Here is a 23,643-nt window from a genome sequence, read left to right as displayed (position 1 = left end):
CACTCTCCACCTCCAAGCGGAGAAAAACTCCTCAATAGGATTGAGGAAAGGAGAGTAAGGTGGTAGGAACACTATGACTGTCCTTGGATGGGTAGTAAACCAGGCACTGATGACCGGGCCACGGTGAAAATTCACATTGTCCCATACAATGACTTATTGTGATAGGTGAGGCCCTACGAGACCTCTCTCATTTTCAGGGATCAAATCAAAATGAAGGCGGTCCAAGAAGATGAGGAGCTTCTGTGTATTGTATGGGCCAAGACTGGGGATGTAAGTGGCCACACCATTCTCAGATATGGCAGCACACATAGTTATATTGCCCCCTCTCTGGCCTGGGACATCCACTGTGGCCCGGTGAGCAATAATATTACGGCCACGTCTTCAGCCCTTGGCCAGGTTGAAGCCAGCTTCATCCACAAACACAAGGATGTGAGGGGTCTCGTTTGCTTCCAAATGTCATTATTCTCTACAATAGTGAAAAAAAAAAAAACATCAAATCAGTCATACAGAAGAGTCATACACTACAGTTACAGACAATTACATAGGAATGTTCTATGTTTTCTAAAAGTTCAGTATACTACAGGCCACTACTCCAGTGTACACATCTGAGATGTGTGAAACTCCTCCTTCATTAGTCAAGTTCTAGTTTCACCTGACTGTCATTTCCCATAATAAAATTGTAATCAAATGTTCCAAGGATTCACCTACTGTATAGTATTCATGGTATTATGGTCTTGACTAATTTTGACAATTGAATAGACTATTGTGCATGTAGTGACTTATACAATGAAATGACTCTGACACATTTTGGAAAGAACAACCATTAGACTGAGAATTAACAATCAGTTTAGACCAACAAGATTTATTCACTTAGAAATTGTGCTAAATGTAGGCTATCTGTACTTAATCATTTGGAAAGATGTACTTAGACATTTGCAATTTGATGAAATGAATGAGAAATTTAATTCTGTTGTGAACAATTGCCAAGTGGTTTGGAGGTTTGTCCATGTTGTTTTGAGAATGTAATTTCTGTTTCAAGAAATGAGCCAAACCAATGGAGAAAAACTGTATTATACAGTATGTGAAGATTTTTAATCTGATGTCAAATAAAAATTCTATTTGATTAAGGTGCTTAAGACCTTATACTAATTTTATATTTGGATTTGCTTTCATGTGAGGAGAAATATCACTTTTAGTTATCGGCCAAGTCCACCTCCCAGTGAAGAGCACGGCCTAAAAAACTGATTAGATGAGTGCATGTAATGGTAGGGATGCTTGTGATAGATAGATAGATAGATAGATAGATAGATAGATAGATAGATAGATAGATAGATAGATAGACAGACAGATAGACAGACAGACAGACAGACAGACAGACAGAACCAAAGGAAATTACAAAATGATGATGTGGTTAAAAATTTGTTGTTTTACAGTAGGCTCTACTTAAAGAGGACCGTGGTGAAGAACTAAATGTCGACCCAACAGGTCCTTCTCCCTTAAGAGACTCAATTATTAATCTCAAAATAAAGTTTTCTATTTCTAGCCTTCTCTTTAGTTCCTTCCTCATTTATTCTCCTAAAATGTTTCCTCTTTATTTCATTTTTTTTTTCTTCCTTCCTTTCTTCCTTCTGTTCATCTTTAAATTTGGGATCAGAGTACCGCGGCACTTCCCTGTTTCATGCTACAGATTGTGGTGCAAAATTTTTACCATCTTTGATAATGTGTTTAAAAGTGTTCTATGATCAAAGTAATGTTTTGGAAATATTTCTGAAAGTGGTATTCCATGCTCTATAAGCTCTTTACACACACATGATACAACTCAGTATATTGTTTTTCTCACAGATGAGTTTAGTGGGTCTCATATGATTTTAATCAGACACTGAATCTCTTAGATGTTTACATCATGTTCTCTGTTTCTGTTCTGTTTTAGTGCTGATTTTACTTCTTCCAGCGCCACATGCTGAAGGTGATTATATAATGTTATTTTACATTTCTGTCTCAAGTTCTGAGCACATGTCTGATGTGTGTGTAGGCAGTGTCTGTTCAAATTTATTTATTTATTTTTGTAAAGAAGGGAAGGAATTGTATCTTCTTTCTTTTTTTAATATTTACACTTAAATTACTTTTTCTCATGTTTTCTTTTAAACTTCCAAAATGTAAATTCTTACACATTTTGCTGATGCTGCTTTACTGTATTTTCTTTGTAAAAATCATTTGATCCAATAGTATTCTACATTTAGCAACAAAACTATATTATATGGGAAAAAAAGATTTATGTTTATTAAACATTACAGTGCTGTTTCAAACAACGAGTACCCCTGAATCTTAGGAACTATTTTAACTCAGTTTTGTTTGCAAATTTCTTTAAACAATAAACATAGTCACAACAAGTTTAACATAAATCTGGGGATAAAATGTGAATAATTTAATTTAATTCCAATGCATTAACCTACAATGAGCCAATGAGAGGTGATGGTGTAAAAGAAAAAACTCCCTGAAACAACCATGAAGAAGTAAACCTTGATAAGAATTAAACTCAAAAGAGAAGTCATCCTCATCTGGGCAATAACGGATATAACACTGATATATCATTAGCCAAGTGTCTTTATTAACTACAATTTATTTATTTAGTATTTTATTTACTCTTTTCTAACTGCATACTATAGAGTCATGAGAGTCACAAGGGTGATAAGTGTGTTTAAAGGAACTCAAATATGAGCGTCATTAAACTTCTAACTTTAACTTATTAACTGGTCAGATCTGAGAGTAAACTGTTCCTGTACCTGAAGTAAATTGAAATAATGAGTGGACTCTCAATAAATTATATGTAAATAGCTTACATAACTGTTCATGCTTCTTCTGTTAATTTAAAATAAGCCTTGAAATATAGGTACAAATATCATGTATGTATGGTGAGATGTGAAAAATGGTAAAATGGTTCAGTGTTTATCAGAGAGATTCACACTGCTGTGTAACACACACAAGTGGATACATGTGATTAATTACTTTTTTTATGCATATTTAGCATAGTTTTTACTATTTTGTGCTGTTTGTGATTTTGAAGACATGTAATGATTATTGTGTATTAAGTAAAATTATAGATTTGAGTATATTTGTGTATTTCTTGTGTAATAGAGACACCACGCCCAGTACTGAGTGTATCTCCACAGAGCTGGGTGACTGAAGGAGACTCAGTGACTCTAATCTGTGAGGTTAAAAACTCCTCTACAGACTGGACATTCAGCTGGTACAGAGAGGTTCCATACAGAGAGAATAATGTTAACACCACATATAAAGACAGCAGTAGAGGATTTCGAGGCTCCTACACTTTCAGTCCTGCTGCTCTTAAACAAACAGGAGTTTATACGTGCAAGGCGGAGAGACACGGACAGACGATTCACAGCAATTCACAGGCACTATGGATCACTGGTGAGGAAAAATGACAACACTCTTGTGTTGAAGTGTTGGATATAGATGTGTAAATAACATCAAACAGCATTGATTTAACATATATCTCTGTGATTTAACACATGATTTAACACCTATCTCTGTCTAATGTTTGGTTTTATGGCAGTTGAATAGCCCTAAGCACTGGTAGAGGATTATTCTAATTCACATAGCACTGTTTAAAACCCTCAGGGGTCGGCCGTACCACCGTTTTCTGTTTTCTCATAACTGTAAAAAAAAAAAAAAAAAAAAACTTAAAAAGCGTTGTCAATTTTGATTGTATTCATAAGTGTAGTACATCATTCATTCTGTAAAAGGTTTACTCAAGTAAAAGGTTTACTTTTTTCTCAGAACAACACTGAAACCACACCCCACACATCCTGCACCTTCTTAACCTCTGCTCCCTGTAGCCTTACACTTGGGTTCCTCTCATTCACACACATGTATTCCGTCTTGCTGCAGCTAACCTTCATTCCTCTGCTTTCCAGAGCATACCTCCACCCCTCCAAATTTTCCTCCACCTATTCCCTGCTCTCGCTACAAAGCACAATGTGATCTGCAAACATCATAGTCTATAGAGACTCCTGTCTAACCTCATCTGTCATCCTGTCCATCACCAGAGCAAACAAAAAGGGGCTTAGAGCCGATCCTTGATGCAGACCTACCTCCACCTTGAACTCTTCTGTCAAACCTACAGCACATCTTACCACTGTCTTACAGCTCTCATACATGTCCTGCACCACTCTAACAGACTTCGCTGCCACTCCGGACTTCCTCATACAACACCACTGCTTCTCTCTCGGCACCTCTCCGTGCACTCTCTTTAAATCTACAAAGACACAATGCAACTCTTTATTACCTTCTTTGTACTTCTTCACCAGCATCCTCAAAGCAAATACTGCATCTGATGTAATCTTTCTAGGCATAAACCATATTTCTGCTCACAAATGCTCACCTCTGCTCTTAACCTGGCTTCCACTACTCTTTCCCACAGCTTCATTGTATGGCTCATTAGCTTTATACCTCTGTAATTGCCACAGCTCTGCACATCTCCATTGTTTTTAAAAATCAGCACCAATACACTTCTTCTCCATTCCTCTGGAATCCTCTCACTCTCCAGGATCTTGTTAACAAACTAGTCAGAAACTCTACTGCCACCTCTCCTAAGCATTTCCATACCTCCAAAGCTATGTCATCAACACCAACAGCCTTTCCACTCATCCTCTTCAACGCCCTTCTCACCTCACTTTTACTAATCTTTGCTTCTTTCTCTTCCACAACAGTCACCTTTTCTACTTGTTGTTTGCTTTTGTTTTCCTCATTTATCAACTCTTTAAAGTACTCCTTCCAACTTTCCATCACCCTCCTGGCATCTGTCAGTACATTACCATCCCTATCTTTAATCACCCTAACCTGCTGCACATTCTTTCCATCTCTATCTCTCTGCCTCGGCAACCTGTACAGATCCACCTATCCCTCCTTACTGTCCAGCCTAGCATTCAAGTCCTCATATGCTCTTTGTTTGGCCTTTGCCACCTCTACCTTCACCTTACGCTGTATCTCCCTGTACTCCTGTCTACTCTCTTTAGTCCTCTCAGTCTCCCTTTCTTCTTAGCTAGCCACTTTTCCCATATACACTCCTGGACTTTCTCATTCCACCACCAAGTCTCCTTGTCCACTTTTTCTCTACCTGTTGATACACCAAGGACACTCCTACCTGTCTCCCTGATCACATTGGCTGTAGTTGTCCAGTCAACTGAAAGCACCTCCTGACCACCCATAGCCTGTCTCAACTCATCTCTGAAGACTACACAACATTCTTCCTTTCTCAGTTTGCACCACTTTGTCCTCTGCTCTGCCTTTGTCCTCTTTACCTTCCTTAACACCAGGGTTATTTTACATTCCACCATTCTGTGTTCTCTGGCTACACTCTCCCCTAAAAACACTTTGCAGTCACTGATCTCTTTCAAATTACAATAATTTACTCCACTCTTATATGTCACCCTGTGTTCCTGCCTCTTCTGGCAAGAAAGTATTTACTACCTCCATTTCCATCCTCTTTGCAAAGTCCACCACCATCTGTCCTTCTACATTCCTATCCTAAAGACCAAACCTGCCCATCACATTTTTACCCATCCCCTGTTCCCTTCCCCAACATGTCTATTGAAGTCTGCACCAATCACCCCTCTCTTACCTCTGGGGATGCTCTGCATCACTTCATCTACTGTAACTCATTCCAGAATTTCTCCTTCACTTCTAACTTACATCCTACCTGTGGGGCATAACCACTAACAACATTGAACATCACCACTTCAATTTCCAGCTTTAGACCATGGGTAAGGTATTAAGTCTTATATATTCCTTACTTTTACAATATAAAACGGAAATGATTTTGACTTTTACAAGCTAACTTTTGCCAGTTTATGTGAAACACTTTCATTTAATGTCACTTACATAGTTTAGGTTAGCATGTTAACATACTGCCTTCTGTACTGTAGCTTAGCACAAACAGGTACTGTAAGCTACTGGTGGCTAAGCCAATGCCCTATGTAGCTTAAAAATGTTGATTGAATATTAGTTGTGGTGTAATTGTTTCTAATTTCTCATTTTTGATAGCTTTTGCGTATGCTACATATTTGGCTTAGTTTTTGGTTATTTTATGACACTGCTATGTATAATGTTATTTGGCACAAACACTTCAGCTTCAGGTAGCTACTGCTTTATAATACTTACAGATTTTCATGATATTTAAATGTAAAAAAGGTTTTTGTATAACATTACAAAAGTTTGTGTTGTATTTATGCATGGTCATGTAAACTATGTAAATGAGGATGATGTTGTACGGTATTTTATTTTATTATGTTATCATGCTCATGTTTTTTCTTCTTTTTTTATAAACATTTGTGACAGTGAAAATGATCAGCCATCTGTTTGAAAGAAAGCAAATGCAAACAAGCAGGTGAGATACAGACCAAGACATAACGGATGATGTCAATCTGCGATTCCTGCCAGCATGGGAACCTGGACCACAACTAGGGTCTGGATTCAGGATGGATCTCTTGTATTTTTAAAGTGAACGGACTGTATAACACAAGTGTCTATTTGCACCTGTGTCTGTGTACATTCAGCACATGGACTGATCTCGGGTGGCAGGAATGTTGTCATGACTAGTGTGTATTGTAAAGCAGTGTATGGTAAGCAATAAAGAACACTATGGAAATTTCAAGTATGCATTTATTTATTTTTTTGAAAGAGGCTCAGAGATGTATGACTCTATATAGGGTGTAAGAATGGGCTTTTACAAACCTAACATTTTTTTTCATCATACACTGTTCCCATTTGCACTGTTTTACCCTAAATGTGTGTGTTTTTGTACAGCCATATTTATGCCATAAGTGTGCCTTCTGTGTATAAGATCATCTGTGTCCCTCTCCACTCAATCTTGGGCAAATTTATTGTCACCGAGTATGTTATGTATAGGGTGTAAGAGTGAGTTATTTTAACTAAGTCATCTTGGTCTACATTCTAAATAAACTACCAAAAAAAAAAACGTTTCTTTTTGTCATGCTCTCAGTGCTCCGCACTGATTAAAGACTGATTATTTGACATTTCTTTTCGCACGCTGTCAGACTTCTCATCACGTGGTCATGTTTTCCCATGCTGTCATCGCTCCTAACAAGCCCCCGCACCGCCCCGCTGGCACACCGGTTTCTCATCTGGCGCTGATTACATCCTGCTTATAAGGAAGTGCAGCGCGTTGTCTCGCCGCTGGATTATTGTGTGTTTTTGCCGCAGTTTTCTCGCGTTCAGTTCAGGATTCTTTTCACGTTACTGACCTCGCTTTGTTTCTCATTTTTGCCTCTCGTCTCACGTCTGGATTTATTACTACTCTTGGCTTTAATGGCTTTGAACTTTTGCTTTCGTTTCCCGACTAGGGCCCAGCTTCACGACTCAGTACTGACACCACTCTGACGGATTTCATGGCTCAGACCCACGCTCACGCTCACTCGACTACGGCTTATCCTCATGTCTCAGCATTGATGCTACGCAGACAGATTTTACGGCTCAGACCCACGCTCACGCTTACTCGACTACGGCTTATCCTCATGTCTCGGCATCCACACTACGCATATGGATTTCACAGCTCCGAGTTCGCGCACCTGCTGACACAGCCATGCCCGTACGAAGCTCGACCAAAGCCACTCGCGTGCTGCTTCTGCACCTGCTCCTGGATACCTCCACCAAGCCCAAGAGTCTCTTCTTCCTGACAGAATAATCCAGCCAGCATGGATCCAGCAGGATTGAACAGAATGAGACAAGCACTGGAGAACCAAGGCGCGCTCCTTGAAAAACACCAGGAGGAGCTCGCCACCACCAGGCAGACGCTAGCTGATGTCACGGCTCGCGTGCAGCACCTCCAGACGCCTACAGCTCGGGGCACAGCCCCAGAGCCCCGCGAGAGCCACACCTACCAGCCCCCCCATTACCCCCCAAATTTTTTTGAGCATGATCTCAAGCAGGTCTTCAGCAAGACCCGGGCCATGTCGCTTCCACCACATCGACCGTATGACTGCCTCGACCTTCTCCCAGGTTCATCACCCCCGAAAGGTCACTTATACTCCCTAACCCACCAAGAGAGAGGTGTCATGAACACCTACATCACAGAAGCCGTCGTCGCTGGAATCATCCGCCCGTCCTCCTCTCCAGTGGGGGCAGGATTTTTCTTTGTGGAAAAAAAGACGGGTCCCTACGACGCTTTATCGATTATAGGGGTCTCAACGAGATCACCATAAGGAACCGGTACCTACTTCCACTCATGACCACCGCCTTTGAAGTTCTTCAGGGGGCTGGCATCTTCACTAAGTTAGATCTACGGAACGCTTATCATCTGGTCCGCATCAGGGAAGGGGACGAATGGAAGACGGCCTTCAACACCCCCACGGGACATTACGAGTATTTGGTCGTTCCCTTCGGCCTGACCAGCGCCCCCGCTGTCTTTCAATCCCTTGTTAACGATGTCCTGTGCGACTTCCTGAACTCCTTAGTGTTTGTCTACTTAGACGACATCTTAATTTTTTCCCAAGGCCTGGAGGAACACCGGCGTCATGTTCGTCAGGTTTTACAAAGACTCTTGGAGAACCACCTCTATGTCAAGGCAGAGAAGTGCAAGTTCCACACACACTCCACCACCTTCTTGGGCTTTGTTATTTCCCCTTCCAGGATCAACATGGAACCAGCCAAGGTTCAGGCAGTCTCCAAGTGGCCCACTCCAACCTCACGACAAGACTGACAACGGTTCCGGTCCTCATTACCCCCGATCCTTCTCGTCAGTTTGTGGTGGAGGTCGACGCCTCCAACACCGGTGTCGGGAGCATTCTCTCCCAAAGATCCGCATAGGATAATAAAATGCACCCTTGCGCATACTATTCCTGCCGCCTATTCCGAGGCGAGAGGAATTACGACGTGGGAGACAGAAAACTCTTGGCCATCAAGCTGCCGCTGGAGGAATGGAGACATTGGCTAGAGGGAACTGAGCTCCCATTTTTGGTGTGGACTGACCATAGGAATCTCGAGTACCTTCGTTCCGCCAAGAGACTTAACGCACGTCAAGCTCGATGATCGTTGTTTTTTTCACATTTTAACTTCGTTTTATCCTATCAGCCAGACTCAAAGAACGTTAAGCCAGATGCCCTATCGCACCAGTTTCCCTCTTCTAGGGATCCCACTCCATGCGACACCATTTTACCTTCTCCCTTTCTCATTGCAGCCTTGAGATTTGACATTGAGACCAAGGTCCAGCAGGCCCTGACCCAAAAGCCGGGCCCAAGCAATGTTCCCTTAAATCGCCTCTTCGTCCCCGTCTGTCTACGTCCTCAGGTGTTGGAATGGGCCCATGGTTCCTGTCTGTCTTGCCACCCAGAGGCTGTCCGGACCTGCTTCGTTACCCAACTGATTCTGGTGGCCCACGCTAGGAAGGGACGTCTCCAGGTTCGCGGCAGCCTGCGACATCTGCGCCCGAGCTAAAGTTCAGTCAAGGAGACTGCGGAGCAGTTAGTCCTCCACGTATTTCGCCTCAATGGCCTTCCAACAAACGTTGTCTCGGATCGGGGTCCTCAGTTCACCTTTCACTTTTGGGGCGCGTTCTGTAGCCTCGTCAGGGTGACCTCCAGTCTGTCGTCTGGGTTTCATCCTTAATCTAACGGACAAACCGAGCGGATGAACCAAGCACTAGAGGTTTCCCTCCGCTGTATGACTACTCGGGACTCGACCACCTGGAGCAGATTTCTCCCTTGGGTCGAGTATGCCCACAACTTTCTGCCCTCCTCGTCGACAGGCTTGTCCCCGTTCCAGTGCTGCTTAGGCTACAAACCTCCACTCTTCCCAGCCCAGGAACCTGCCCAACACTTCGTCCGCTGCTGCAAGCAGACGTGGCTATGCGCTAGACGAACTCTGCTACGAACCCGCTCCTCGTACAAGAAACAGGCGGACCGCCACTGCACCAAGCCCCCCAGATACTGGGTAGGAGATCGAGTCATGCTCGCCACGAAGGACATTCCCTTGGTTGTGGGGTTTGAACCTGGGATCTTCGGAACATAGTCCGATGCCTTAACCACTGAGCTACCCCTGGCCCTGTCCACTGAGCTACCCCTGGCCCTGACCCATGCTCACGCTCACTCGATTACAGCTTATCCTCACGTCTTAGCATATTGTTTTCTGTGAATGAGTCAGCAGGATGATTATTACATCATTTTGCAACAAAAACTCCAGTGACCTTCAGTGACCTATTTTTGTTGTTTTCAAAAATCATAGTACATAACTGTTATTTTATCCCAAATATAAACTTGTACATGTTTACATGCTGCTTACATTTACTGTAGCCCAGTTTGTGCTGAATACAGTGTAATCAGACTTTAGACATTTATAAGTTCATAAGTAACTGAAAAACACACTAATCAGAACTTCTTTAGGGCACCACAACACCTTTAAACTCCTAAGGGTTTACATAAATAAGGTGTAAATCTGTTCAATGCTAATTATGCTAAAACAATGCAATTATAATAACATGTAAGTTATAATGTTGTATGTTTAAGGTGAATCTCCTCCAGTCTCTATGATCATCAATCCCAGCAGAACTCAACACTTTACTTATGACTCTCTCTCACTGAGCTGTGAGGACCAGAGTCACTCTACTGGATGGACAGTGAGACGATACACAGACAGCGGAGGAGTTACAGATTGTTTAGGGTTGGGATCAGTTACAGGATCTACATGTACTATCAGCTCTATTAAAAAACCCTACACTGGAGTTTACTGGTGTGAGTCTGAATCTGGAGAAACCAGTAATCCTGTCAACATCACAGTGGATGGTGAGTCTTCATGTGGTGTCTTTACTGTTAAACAAGAAAGGAAATGATTGATACAGAATATCTAGATTTTCCAACAGGGAGAACTGTTCACCAAGAGACACTTAACTGCTTTACCTCAGTAATGTTCTGAAATAATTATAATATTACTTGAAGGCAGCAACCAAATGTCACAGTCTTGTTTTTCTCATGAGTTGAATCAGTTGCAGTAGAGGAAGTAAAACACTGAATCAGGCTGTAATGCAGCTCTACACAACTTAATGTAAAGATTTTTCTTTCAATTTAACATCACAGACCACAGTAATGCTAATTAAAGTCTCATAAGGTCATTAAATAGATTTTCTTTAAATAAGTGTAACCTTTGCAGATTTTGGTCAGTATAGATCATTTTTGATTTTACACAGGCCTTCTGAAATAAAATAGTGAACAGGTGGCAAAATTCCCTCTTGAAGTACTACACACCACGGATTAGGCAATGCAATATGAAATATAGTATTGTAATGCTTGGATTTAATTAAACCACTAGTTACTTTGCTACGGGGTCGAGAATCAAAATACGGGTTTTTAAACAACACTTCCGGTATTGCGCAATCGAGGCAGGACAAGTAAAGATGCGACACAATAACTACTGTAGATATAAACCAAACCAAAGTGTATTAAACAAAACAAACTAACAAACAAACAAACAAGGTGCACCAAAACCAATATATACAAAATATATACAAATATAAACAATGTATATGATGTATGCAAGTGTGTGAGTGCATGTATGATTGTCCAGAGTCAATGTTATTGCAATGTGTGAAATGATGCATGGGAGAGATTGACTCGGCCTCACCGGTATAGATGACAAATCCGGGAGCTCGAGTAACGGAACGAGAGGTGAATTGTTAGTGTCTACGAGGAATAATACGACCAGGGAAAAGTACTCCTGTGGTAAATATTTCCGTGTCGGGTCGCTTGCCAGTTCCGGCTTTATACCGGCACACGTGACCCGATGCCGCTTCCGGGTTCTCTCGCACTGCGATCGCACATGCTCGCAAGAGCTTAACCCTGTGACCAACACTGTCCATGGGGACAAGTAAAACCAGATAGGGCATATTTTCGTGCACAGGTGAGCAGCATTAGCTCCTTAATCATTTCCCCGTTATTTAAAATGCCCCTTTATGTGGCTGCGCTACAGTGTAATATAAAGTAAAGATATTTACTGTATGATTTAGCAGAGTAAACATAAAAATTATCATCTAATAAATGTATTCAAGTAAAGTACAGGTCCCAGGGTTGGGCCATTCATGAACTGAATTGAGGATAAATAGTAAATTCCAGTCAAAATTGGTAGAATTAGATGGAGCTGACAGGAAACTGAATTGGGATGTCAGGAAACAGAATTGAAATCAAATAAATTCCACTAAATTCCACTTGAGTTGCTAAATAAAATAATTTGACTTGATTTGCTTAATAATTTATAGTACATTAAATATGGTAAATCACATAAACAACAAACACATTTAATAAACAAAATACTGTATGTTTAGTATGTTAAGCATGATCATTTCACAAATTATAGTCATACTTAAAGAGGTAATATATATAATTTGATTCTTTTTTGCATGTGTCACTCTGCGTGTCCCTAACAAGATTTTCCTAAACAACACTTCCCAAAATTCCATGGAAGATAAAGGGTCATAACCTGCGAGTATAAATGTAAGCCATTGAGGGGCCCATTTTGAGGGTATTAGTTTGGAGATTTTCCTGTTAGTTTGAGTGAAAAGAATTTGATCGTATTTGGATAGCTTTTTGTGTATGATCTTGGACTGTTTTGAGAACCTGATTTGTTTATGAACCCTGGACTGCAAAATAAACACATAGATTTGAATTAACCTATTAAACTGACAATGGCTAAGAAATCTGGAATGTCTGGAAAGACCAGTACAATGGATAATTTTGGTGAACTGACACGTACAACTTTAGGTACCTATAAAGCAATCTGCAATCATTGTGGTATACCTGTTCATGGATCCATCTGAGCTACACCAAATTTTGAACATCATCTACAGGTGAATACTGTTTGTAGAACAGATACTTTAAAAACACTTACATATGAACAACATTTCCACAAAAGAATCATAAAGACATAATTTTATCCTTAGATAATAAATAGGGACATTTGTTTTTTTACCAATGTAGAGCAAAATTCAAATTTAAATTCAAATTTTATTTCTCATACAGAGTACAATATGCAGTGAAATGATTTTGTGCGACCACAGAGTCGCGACGGCAGCCACCTAACCGGCGCCATCATAGAAGATAAGAAATAGATACATTAGGATAACGAGGGTAAAAAATCCCCTCCCAGACTGTCCTTCGAAATGGGCAGTGTGCGATCAGGGGTACAAGAATACCTCAGCAACAAGCACATAAAAACATGTGAACACAAGACATAAACATTGCAACGATTAGGGTACAGGGGATAGGAAATGTCCAATGTAGGCAAACAGCTCCAGTCCCTGCAGCTAGAGAGCGCTGGTCCCGATTCCGCCAACCCACACTGAAGGGAATAAGCACACGAAGGCGTTGGATATGGGGAAGGTAGAGTGTCTATCTGTAGCTGTTATGTGTGTGCGTGAGTGCGTGCGTATCAGTTTGTAAGCCTGTAACATCCCGTAATAGTCTGCGCCAGGTGTCCTTGAAGGGGGGGGGGGGGAGTAAGATTCCAGAGCGTCTCGTTATCTTGGTCTTCGGGGAGTTAGTTATGTCTCCAGCCACGGCCTTGAAATGGAGTAGCTGGAAAGAAAAGGGGCAGCCGAAAAGAAAATCATATTTCCAGGTTTCGGTCAGTATCTGCCAATTTCACAGATATTTAATGTCCATCACTGGTCTCCAGGTCTGTCCAAATCACGTTGCATAGCTGCTAGTCTCACCAAGATGTTATCCAATTTGCGGTCCAGAACCACAGTCTGATTACTGACAGCTCTCGTCACCACTATTTCCCAGCCAGCCAGTCTCTTGGGGTCGAGACTGACTGCTTTTAAGATTTTTCGATATCCAAGTATCCCACCTAATCCAATCAGCAGAATCCCTGTTATCAGAGTTCCGAATAGGTAGATATCTTCAACGTCCTCCAGAGACAGTGCGGCCGGCACACAATGCGCCACTTCTCCCAACCGTCCATCGTGTATCCAGCAGCAAACGTCCCAGCAGGACAAGTAGGTTTCCCAGAACCCACATTTCTCGTCGAGAAGATCGTGTCAATTGCATTCAGAGACCACTTGATCAAATCCATATTCCTTTTTATTTTCAAGAGCAAGGCGAGGAGAGTCTCTGAATAGTATTCACAAGACAGACAAGAGAAGCAAGCGGGGAGAGATAAGGGAGGGAGAGCAGATGCGACCGCCTTCGTCAAGAGCCAAGAGGGAAGGCGAAAAATCATTTTGTTTGTTGTTGCATGCATAAAATTGCGCATTGGACACAAAGATTTAATACAATCAATATCACTTAATATGTCTGGCTACACTTTCTTTACCTTGTCAGGCATCAATGCTTAGTCCAAAAATTAAGCCATTCCAGTTACCATCATTTAGTTAAATTAAATAACTGATTGTGGTCACAATCTGTCTCGTGCTGTATGTACTGTAGTTGTTGGAGAAACAAGAACATTGGAGTCAATCACAGCTGACCTAATGGTGTTTTGTTTATTTGTTTTATTTTTCTAGAGGAATCATTCTGAGATTCTTAGTGACACAGCTACAGTCTCCAACAAAAGCTCAATTCAGTCTAGACAGAATGACTTGCTTTACCTCACTACAAAATTGCCAGCCACCAACCGTCATCAGTTGGAGCTTACAGATAGCATTGTAGACTAAATTGTTAATGGGATGCATCCTTTGTCAACTGTTGAAGACGAGGCCTTTTGCAAGATTCTTTATTTGACTGAACCTAATTTTATAATGCCAAGTTGCAAGCACCTGAGTCAAAAGCTTATTCCACAATGTGCAGATGACATTAAAAAAAACAGCTTAATGTACTAATGAAAAAGGTTCAACACATATGTGTTACTGTTGACATCTGGTCTGACATTTCATTTTAAACTTCGAGCTTCATACAGTCATGCTCTCTTGTGAGAGCTTCAAGGGAAATATGAGACTACAATTGCCACATATGGTATTTCTAACAAAATCTCTGTCATTGTAACCAACAATGCTGCAAACATGGTGAAGGCATTTTGTCTCTTCCCACCAGTGGAGACTCATAAGAGTGACACAGATGATGACGATAAGTATGGAGCTGAACTTCAAGAGATCAGTATAACTGATGAACTGGATTATTTACCACCAGAGAGGAGCCCGTGCTTTAACCATACTGTCCAGCTTGTGGTCCATGATGCCCTAGAACAAGCAGGTCCTTTTAAAATTGTGATGGCAAAAGTGCAGAGACTCACAAGTTTTTGCCACAAAACAACAAGAGCAGCAGACATTCTTGAATGTCATTTAAAGCTCAAAGCTGCAAAAGCAACACGATGCTGTAGTGTGTGTTTAGTGTGTGACACTGCGTCTTACTTTAAGGTTTAGTTTGTGGTTGTCTTTACGCCTATAAATACATATTGAGTTTGTAATCCTTTGTGCTCTACCTGTTATTTTCTTTAATCCAGATCGTTATGTGCTCCTGGAGAGTCCTGTCCATCCTGTGACTGAGGAATATCCTCTGACTCTACGCTGTTTGGATCGCTATACAAAGTCCTCAACTCTCGAAGCTGATTTCTATAAGGATGGATCAGTTCTCCAGACACAGACTACAGGAGAGATGATCATCCATAAGGTCTCAAAAACAGATGAAGGTTTTTACCACTGTAAATATCCAGTGAGAGGAGAGTCACTGAAAAGCTGGGTCTCAGTCAGACGTAAGAAATCAGGTAAATATTTATTTAAATTAAACTATTTTACACACACTGGCTTTACGTAACATAATCTATAGTGCTTACATGTGCTGATGTAAATGTTGTACGTGCATGTTATTCACAAGTTCTGCTGCGTGTCTTTATTGTTACACAGTGTCACTCACGACTCCAGACGTTCGTTGATTTCTTTGTCTCTTGTTTAATTTTCAACATCAAAGTACAACGGTTGTTACAGTTTCTTGCATAAATCCACTGTAGTCACGACAGGTCGTTTGCTGTGTTCTGTAGCTTCGATAGATTACAGTTACAACAACTTATTTTACTGTATCTTTTAGCTTACAGTCTCACGGTCAAAAGCTTGTGTTCTTCAAACCTTTCTGTATCCTTCCGTGTCTTAACAACAACTGAACAACTAACGTGCGTGATCGACATGCAGCTACACAACTGTGGGATGATGTCACAGAACAACTTATGAAATTATGTCACAATACAACTTACGAGTATAATACTAAATGCTTAACTAATAAATTGAAATAAAATAAACACAACAACAAATCACAAGAATGAAATATGGCCCTAACAAATGTGATTATATAATGATAAAATATGAAGTGTGTTCACATGCTTTCTGGTGTCTGTGTGTATTACTGAAAATAAATCCATTTGTGTTGGCAGATTAATCTACAACAGACACAGTTAAGCTTTATGAAACTGTATGATGTATTCTGATTTTAGTCCATCACATGTAAAAGCCCCATGCTGATCAGTAAGTGTAGTGACGGCCTCTCCGTATCTGCTTCTGATCATCATTCTTCAGGTCAAATGTTACACAGCTGGAATAGTTACAGTGTCAGTTAGAGCATCTCAGTGAGTATATAGTCAATTTAGTTGCCAGCAGAGTCTATTAAGGCTGCAACAAGAACTTTTCCCCAAGTCTGTCATTTGTCTGCAGGCAGTGTGATGTTATGGTGACATAGTGATTTTGGTAAATTATTTGTGTTGTGCTGGGAGCTATCAGGGTAAAAGCAGAGCTGTTTGGTGCAGAAACACTGATGAATAATGTAAAAATTTACATTAGCTCAATACAGACAATACGAGTTAAAGGTCATTTTGTTTGCTTCTTAGTAATTCATATTAATATCAAATTCAAATTCAAATTCAAATTTTATTTGTCACATACACAAACATACACAGTACGAAATGTAGTGAAATGCATTATACGACTGCCATTGACCCTAAAAGAGAGTTAAATTTTACAAATAAGAAATAAATATGAATAAAAGAAATACGATAGAAATTAAATTAAAAAATTAAATTAAACTAGGAAAAATAGAACTAAAAATAAAAATAGAAATGTGCTAGGAAAAAAATAGAACTAGAAATAAAAATAGAAATATGATGTACAAAATAGAAATATACTGTGCAAATTGAAATATACTGTACGGTGTGTGCAAATATGCATAGAGCAAAGTGTCTTAGTGCAGAGGTTATTAAAGTGTCTTTGTGCACTGGTCCAGGATGTAAACGTAAAACTGTAAAATGTAGTGTAGTTGTGAAGGTAGGTGTGCAAGGTTATTAAAGTGTCTTTGTGCAATGGTCCAGGATGTAACGTACGATATGTAGTGTATATATGAAGGAAGGTGAGCGTGTAATTGTCCATAGTGTTCATGGATGTAAGAAGATTGATAGATTTGACCAATTATGAAAATATTGTGTAGTTCTGCATAGTGGTGTGGTTGTGGTTGAGAGACCTTATCGCCTGCGGGAAGAAGCTCCTCCTCAGTCTCTCTGTGTTGGCCTTCAAGGAGCGGAATCGCTTCCCAGACCGCAACAGAGTAAACAGTCCGGTATTGGGGTGGCTGAGGTCCTTCACGATCTTCCTGGCCTTGGTCAAGCACCGCTTGCTGTAAATCGATTGCAGGTCAGGGAGCTCGATGCGGATGATGCGCTCAGCTGATCGCACCACCCTCTGTAGAGCTCGTCTGTCCTGCATGGTGCTGTTCCCGAACCAGGTCGTGATATTTCCCGTCAGGATGCTCTCGATGGTGCAGAAGTAGAAGTTCCTGAGCACCTTGGAGGGCAGTCTAAAGTCTCTCAAGCGTCTGAGGTGGTAGAGACGCTGTCGGGCCTTTTTTACCACGGTGTTGATGTGACAGGACCATGCCAGGTCCTGCGTGATGTGAACACCGAGGTATCTGAAGCTGTCCACTCTCTCCACTGGGCTCCTGTTGATGACGGGGGTCTGGTAGTTCCTCACCTGCTTTGTACTAAAGTCCACTATCAGCTCCTTTGTCTTACTGACGTTCAGGAGGAGATTGTTTCTCTGGCACCAGTTCTCCAGATTTCCAACCTCCTCCAGGTAGGCCGTCTCATCGTTGTTCGTGATCAGGCCCACCACAACAGTGTCGTCAGCAAACTTGATGATGGTGGTGGAGCTGGTAGTGGCCACGCAGTCGTGGGTGTACAGAGAGTACAGCAGGGGGCTCAGAACACAACCCTGGGGGGCTCCAGTGCTGAGAGTGAGGGAGGCTGAGACATGTCCGCCCATCCTTACTGCCTGTGGTCTGCCAGTTAGGAAGTTGGAGATCCACTGACACATAGATGAGCTGAGTCCCAGGTGCTCCAGCTTGGTGGTAAGTGTGGAGGGAATTATGGTATTAAATGCAGAACTGTAGTCGATGAAGAGCATTTTCACATAATTCCCCCTCCGAGTGTCCAGGTGAGTGAGAGATGTATGGAGGAGATGAGAGATTGCATCGTCCGTGGAACGGTTTGGACGATAAGCAAACTGTAGTGGGTCGAGTGTGTCTGGTAGTGAAGAGATGATGAAGTCTCTGACCAGGCGTTCAAAGCACTTCATCACTACTGAAGTGAGGGCTACAGGGCGATAATCATTGAGGGAAGCAGGATGAGGTTTCTTTGGGACAGGAACAATAATGGACTCTTTGAAGCATGTGGGGATCACCGACTGAGAAAGAGATGTTAAATATCTCAGTGAACACAGGTGCTAGCTGGTCTGCGCAGGCTTTGAGAATACGGCCTGAGATGCCGTCTGGTCCTGCTGCTTTCCTGGTGTTCACTCTCTTGAAGGCTCTTCTCACGTCATGCTCGGTGATGATGAACGCGCTTCCGGTGCTGGCAGTGACTTCCTGTCTGCAGCCGTTAGCGCCGCTAGCATTAGCATCGCTAGCGTCCTTAGCTGCAGCCTCGAAGCGAGCATAGAAAGTGTTCAGCTCGTCTGCCAGAGACACGTCTGCGTTTATCATACCGGATGTTGATGCTTTATAATCCGTTATTGTCCTTAGTCCCTGCCACAGGCTCCTAGAGTCACTCTGTTGGAGCTGTGACTCTAGTTTCCTCCCGTAGCGCTGCTTCGCCTCTTTCACCGCCTTCCGGACGCTGTATGACGCAGCCTTGTACGGTTCCATGTCCCCTGACGCGAGTCCCGTGTTGTAGGCAGCGGTGCGAGATCTCAGAGCGTCGCGGATGGTTTTATCCACCCACGGCTTCTGGTTGGGAAACGTTTTAATAGTCTTTTTTTCTACGGTATCGTCCGCTAATTTCCCGATGAATCCCACAACCACTTCCGGAAACACGCTGACGTCACCATCGGAATATTAATATGAACAATGCATTGATGAAAAAAGTTTTACATTTGTGCTACTTGGGATCAAATTGCTGGGCTACTTTATGTAGTCAGTCCATAGTGGATGGTGGGGATCAAGGGGAAGGGAAGTGGAAATGTCTCAGTGCTCATTGCTGTCATGTTTGTCATTTTCTTTACACACTTTATTCACTTCTTTACTGTCACAAAATATTGAGTCTCAGGTGTGACATACAGCCTCGTGGATACATGTGATCCTGTATATTTAACAAAAACAATTCACCCAGTGAAAAAAATCAACACATTGTTAATACATCATCTGTTGACTTGGTGTGATTAGTTTTACATCCATATTCAGTATTTGCTTCCATATTATGTATACAGTAAAAACATATAATTTAGTTTTCCCCGTGTAACAGTGTCACCATGTTGAGTACTGAGTGTCCTTCCACAGAGCAGGCTGCCTGAAGGAAGCTTAATGACTCTAATTCAGTTCAATTTTATTTGTATAGCGCTTTTAGCAATTGTTAAGTTTAAATTATTACTTATAAAACTGAATTATTTAAGTTTGTATCGAATGTATTATGAATCAAAATGGTCAGTTTCAGGCAGTTCAGTATAATAGTTGATGTTAACTGATGTTAACATGGAGTCCAGGTAGACTCGTAGGAAATTCCAGTCCTGATCTATCAAGCAACTTCTGGCAAGTCAAGTCCTCAGAGAAACAACTGTCAACATCAGTCGAGGACAGAACTGTCTTCATGGTAGAGTTAAACCGTTCCCAGACTCTGCACGCATCCCAAAGAGACACATGAAGCATCCATGTGAGATCTCCAATTAGAAGAGGGGCACCAGGATGGGTCAGACAGGTCCAAAGGGCAGAGGGAGTCTGGATCACTGGCAGCTCAGGAACGACATGTGTAGCTCTAAAGGGCGAGGGAAAGAGAGAGACAAGGAGAGAGAGCAGAAAAGGAGAGCAGAAGAGTTAGGTATGGTCACTGTCACAATGTATAATGTGAATATATATTAACTGCAGAGTGCAAGCAGAGACTCCGGCAGGACTAAATATAACAGCATAACTAAAAGCGAGAGCCAGAAGGAAACACAAACATGAGGGCTTCCTGATGTGTAAAGCAAACAATCACCTCACCGTCAACAAACCTGAGTGATCAATGAGAGTGAGGAAGACAGCATCTAAACCTATCAGTTCACCATAATACTCTACGTCCATGAGTCCCCCAGATCTTCTCCTTTACCTATGGCAAATCTATTTATAAAAATGCTTGATTAAATTAATAGGTTTTAAGCCTGGACTAAAACACTGAGACTGTGTCTGAGTCCCGAATGCTTTGACATTCTGGACTCAGACACAAAGACGCTTTGTCTACAGAAATGACTAGGTTTGAGAGGAAATCTGCAAATTTACAAAGACTGGGGGTCTGTAAATGATAATTAGCAGGAATGATTGAGCAGATTTAATGTTTGTAGCCACACTTATGTTACTATAGAGAACTTCAAATGCATTAAATTTGTGTCTGTGTTTTTTTTACGATAGTCAGATTATCCTCCTCTACCAGTTAACCGAGGCTGGTGTATGTAGCTGTGTCCAGAAGGACTAGCTTTTTTTAGAGCTACATACTCATCCTGTTTAATTCGGGTTTCTGTTAAACATAATATGTCAAACTTCTGATCCGTGATTATTTTATTAACAATAACTGCTTTAAATGCGAGAGATCTAATGTTTAACAGTCCTAGCTTCGATCAGAGGTGCCGGCTGTGCATTCAGTATGATCTGAGTTTGTGGTCTTTATGTTAATTAAATTACTAAAACAGACTTTCTGAGTCTTTCTAAATTTTTGTTTAGCTCGGGGAACAGGCACAGTCTCAATATGATGAACCCTGAATGATGACTCTATACAGCTAGCAGACGGTTGGTTTAGCCTGTCTGTCTGCTCCCTGGCCTGGGCTCTGGATTGTCACCGAATAACTAGGCCTCTTCTGAGACTATGAGCTATACTGCAAGAAATGAGAGCAGTACCTTCCCAAGTGGGATGGACACCGTCCCGCCATAACAGGCCAGTTTTGCCCTCAAAAGGTCTTCCAGTTATCAATAAAACCTGCATTATTTTCAGAGCACCACCTGGACATCCAGCAGTTCAGTGACCATAACCTGCTGTAAGCCCCATCGCTTCATTGCCACATCTCATTGGGATGGGACCAGAGCATATTACTTCATTGGACATCGCCTTCGCTAGTTTAAGCACCTCTGTAAAGTTACTCTTAATAACCTCTAACTCACAAAGGCATATATTGTATTGTATATCATTAGCACTAGCATGTACCACTATCTTTGAAAACCTATGCTGTTCTAGAGCCCTAAGATTACCTGCTCTGGCCCCCGGAATACACCTGACCACTGCTGCTGGCGCCCCTAAAGGCCTGGCTAATGTCACATGTCTCAGTATAGAGTCTCCTATAACCAGAGCTGCTTCAGGTTTTTCAGCGGGTGCATCACTGAGGAAAACAAACCTGTTAGACACGTGAAGCACAGAGATTTACTATCTCTTGTCCCACACACCAAGTAGTGCCTTTGTTCAGGAGTTACTTTTTCCATTATAGTAACAGGTATTACAAATTAAATCTATTTAAAAGCATAAGATTTGTAATACCAAAGCTCCCTATAAGACCAGTTTAATATATATATATATATATATATATATATATATATATATATATTTTTTTTTTTCTTTTATTATTTTTATTTTTTTTATTCACCCTCCTGAGTGGGTAATGTTTAAGGTAGTTGAATAGCCCTAAGCACTAATAAAGGATTATTCTCATTCAAATAGCTCTGTTAAATTAAATGGAGTCTAAATGTCTTCTGTGTAAGTTATGTCATAAAATCACAATCATAATCACACAATTCTAATGTTGTGTGTTTAAGGTAAAGCTCCATTCTCAGTGCTCATGCTAATCTGTAGTGTAGTGACGCCTGTTCCGTATCTGCTGGTGACCATCATTCTCCTGATCAAATGTTACAGAGCTCGAGGTGAGAACTCTTTCAGAATGTTTCACATCAGAACACATTTTTTTAAAATCTTTTGAATATATTTTTAAATCTTCTATTTTATATTATATATCATGTCCCCCCTTAATTCCTTTCGTGACTGCCTGAACTAACCATGACTAACAGAGCTGACAGTTAGTGAAATTAACAGGAGTTAAGGTAATTTTACATTCTTACTGGTACTATGTATCCACAAGCTGGGGAGAATAAGTGATGGAGGTGATGAACGATCCTGTAAATCTCCTAAGCTTCTCTTTATGTGTTCACTTCTGTCACTTTAGCTTTTAGCCTCAGATAATAACACTTCTGGGGTCGAATCCCAAATAGTGTGAAATGGAAATCTAGTGCACTCTGTAGGATTTACTATCTCTTATCCCGCACACCAAGTAGTGCCTTTGTTCAGGAGTTACTTTTTCCATTATAGTAACAGGTATTAAAATTAAATCTATTTAAAAGCATGAGATTTGTAATACCAAAGCTCCCTATAAGACCAGCTAAATAGTTTTAATAAATGTCTGCTGCCACACAATGTCCTCAGGCAGGTATTAGAATAAAACCCTTATATAAACCTTATGTGTGTGTTATTCAGTGTGTGGACATGAGTACTGCGACTACTGATGATGACTGAATGAAGGATTTTATAACAAACTAACTATAAACTGTACATTAAAACATAAGTCCATATAAACTGTGTTTAGGATGAGATCAAATACAGTTTGGTTACTTTTTTAGTTATAAACAGCTTCAATAAACTTGCAACAATTTTTTTTTTAACAGCGCAAACTGATAAAAAGAGAATTGAGAATGCAGTTGTGGAGGAGTGAGCAGAGTCTCTGTATAAGAAGAGGATGCTGTGGTGTTTTCTTTAAGGATAATTGAGATCTTATATGTTGTTATTATTATTATTATGTACAAATCCTTATTCATCGCTGATAAAGCAATTGGCAAACTTGATGGGTTTAAAAAAAAAGACCGAAGAGACGTCTCTGCCTAAAATGTATTTCGCCAGCAAAACATAAAAATAAATAGAAACATAAACATAAATAAAAATAAAATCTTTACTATTACCAATTAAATCAGACTTCATAGTTTTCCTTATTTAATATTAAATATCACTTCCGGAACATTGTTGTCCATATGGTTTATGTAAATGGAAAACAGTGGAACCTAAACACAAGCAGAAAATACGAATAAAGAAATGTATGGAACATTAACACCTTTACCATGCTCAAATACATGGAGTTACTGCATTATGTTTCAAGACATC

General features: G+C 40.9%; 1 protein-coding gene across 1 annotated transcript; it reads left to right on the top strand.

Moving 5' to 3' along the window:
• Positions 1-210: 210 nt before the first annotated feature.
• LOC128514982 (uncharacterized) lies at positions 211-23,419 on the top strand. Its single transcript, XM_053488976.1, has 7 exons — positions 211-429; positions 1,873-1,966; positions 3,136-3,429; positions 10,539-10,814; positions 15,460-15,720; positions 22,254-22,358; positions 23,154-23,419. The coding sequence occupies exons 1-7, from the start codon at positions 211-213 to the stop codon at positions 23,198-23,200; spliced, it is 1,296 nt and encodes a 431-aa protein (XP_053344951.1). The 3' UTR covers positions 23,201-23,419.
• Positions 23,420-23,643: the final 224 nt, after the last annotated feature.

This window comes from Clarias gariepinus, chromosome 1 (assembly GCF_024256425.1).
Source record: "Clarias gariepinus isolate MV-2021 ecotype Netherlands chromosome 1, CGAR_prim_01v2, whole genome shotgun sequence".
Taxonomy (NCBI): domain Eukaryota; kingdom Metazoa; phylum Chordata; class Actinopteri; order Siluriformes; family Clariidae; genus Clarias; species Clarias gariepinus.
This window is presented reverse-complemented; position numbering and strand designations above follow the sequence as displayed.

Excerpts from the sequence above, each read along its gene's own strand:
- LOC128514982 (XM_053488976.1), top strand. The coding sequence starts at position 211 with ATGAAGGCGGTCCAAGAAGATGAGGAGCTTCTGTGTATTGTATGGGCC. Across the intron at positions 10,815-15,459 it reads TGTCAACATCACAGTGGATG|ATCGTTATGTGCTCCTGGAG; the intron begins GTGAGTCTTCAT and ends TCTTTAATCCAG. Across the intron at positions 15,721-22,253 it reads AGTCAGACGTAAGAAATCAG|GTAAAGCTCCATTCTCAGTG; the intron begins GTAAATATTTAT and ends TGTGTGTTTAAG.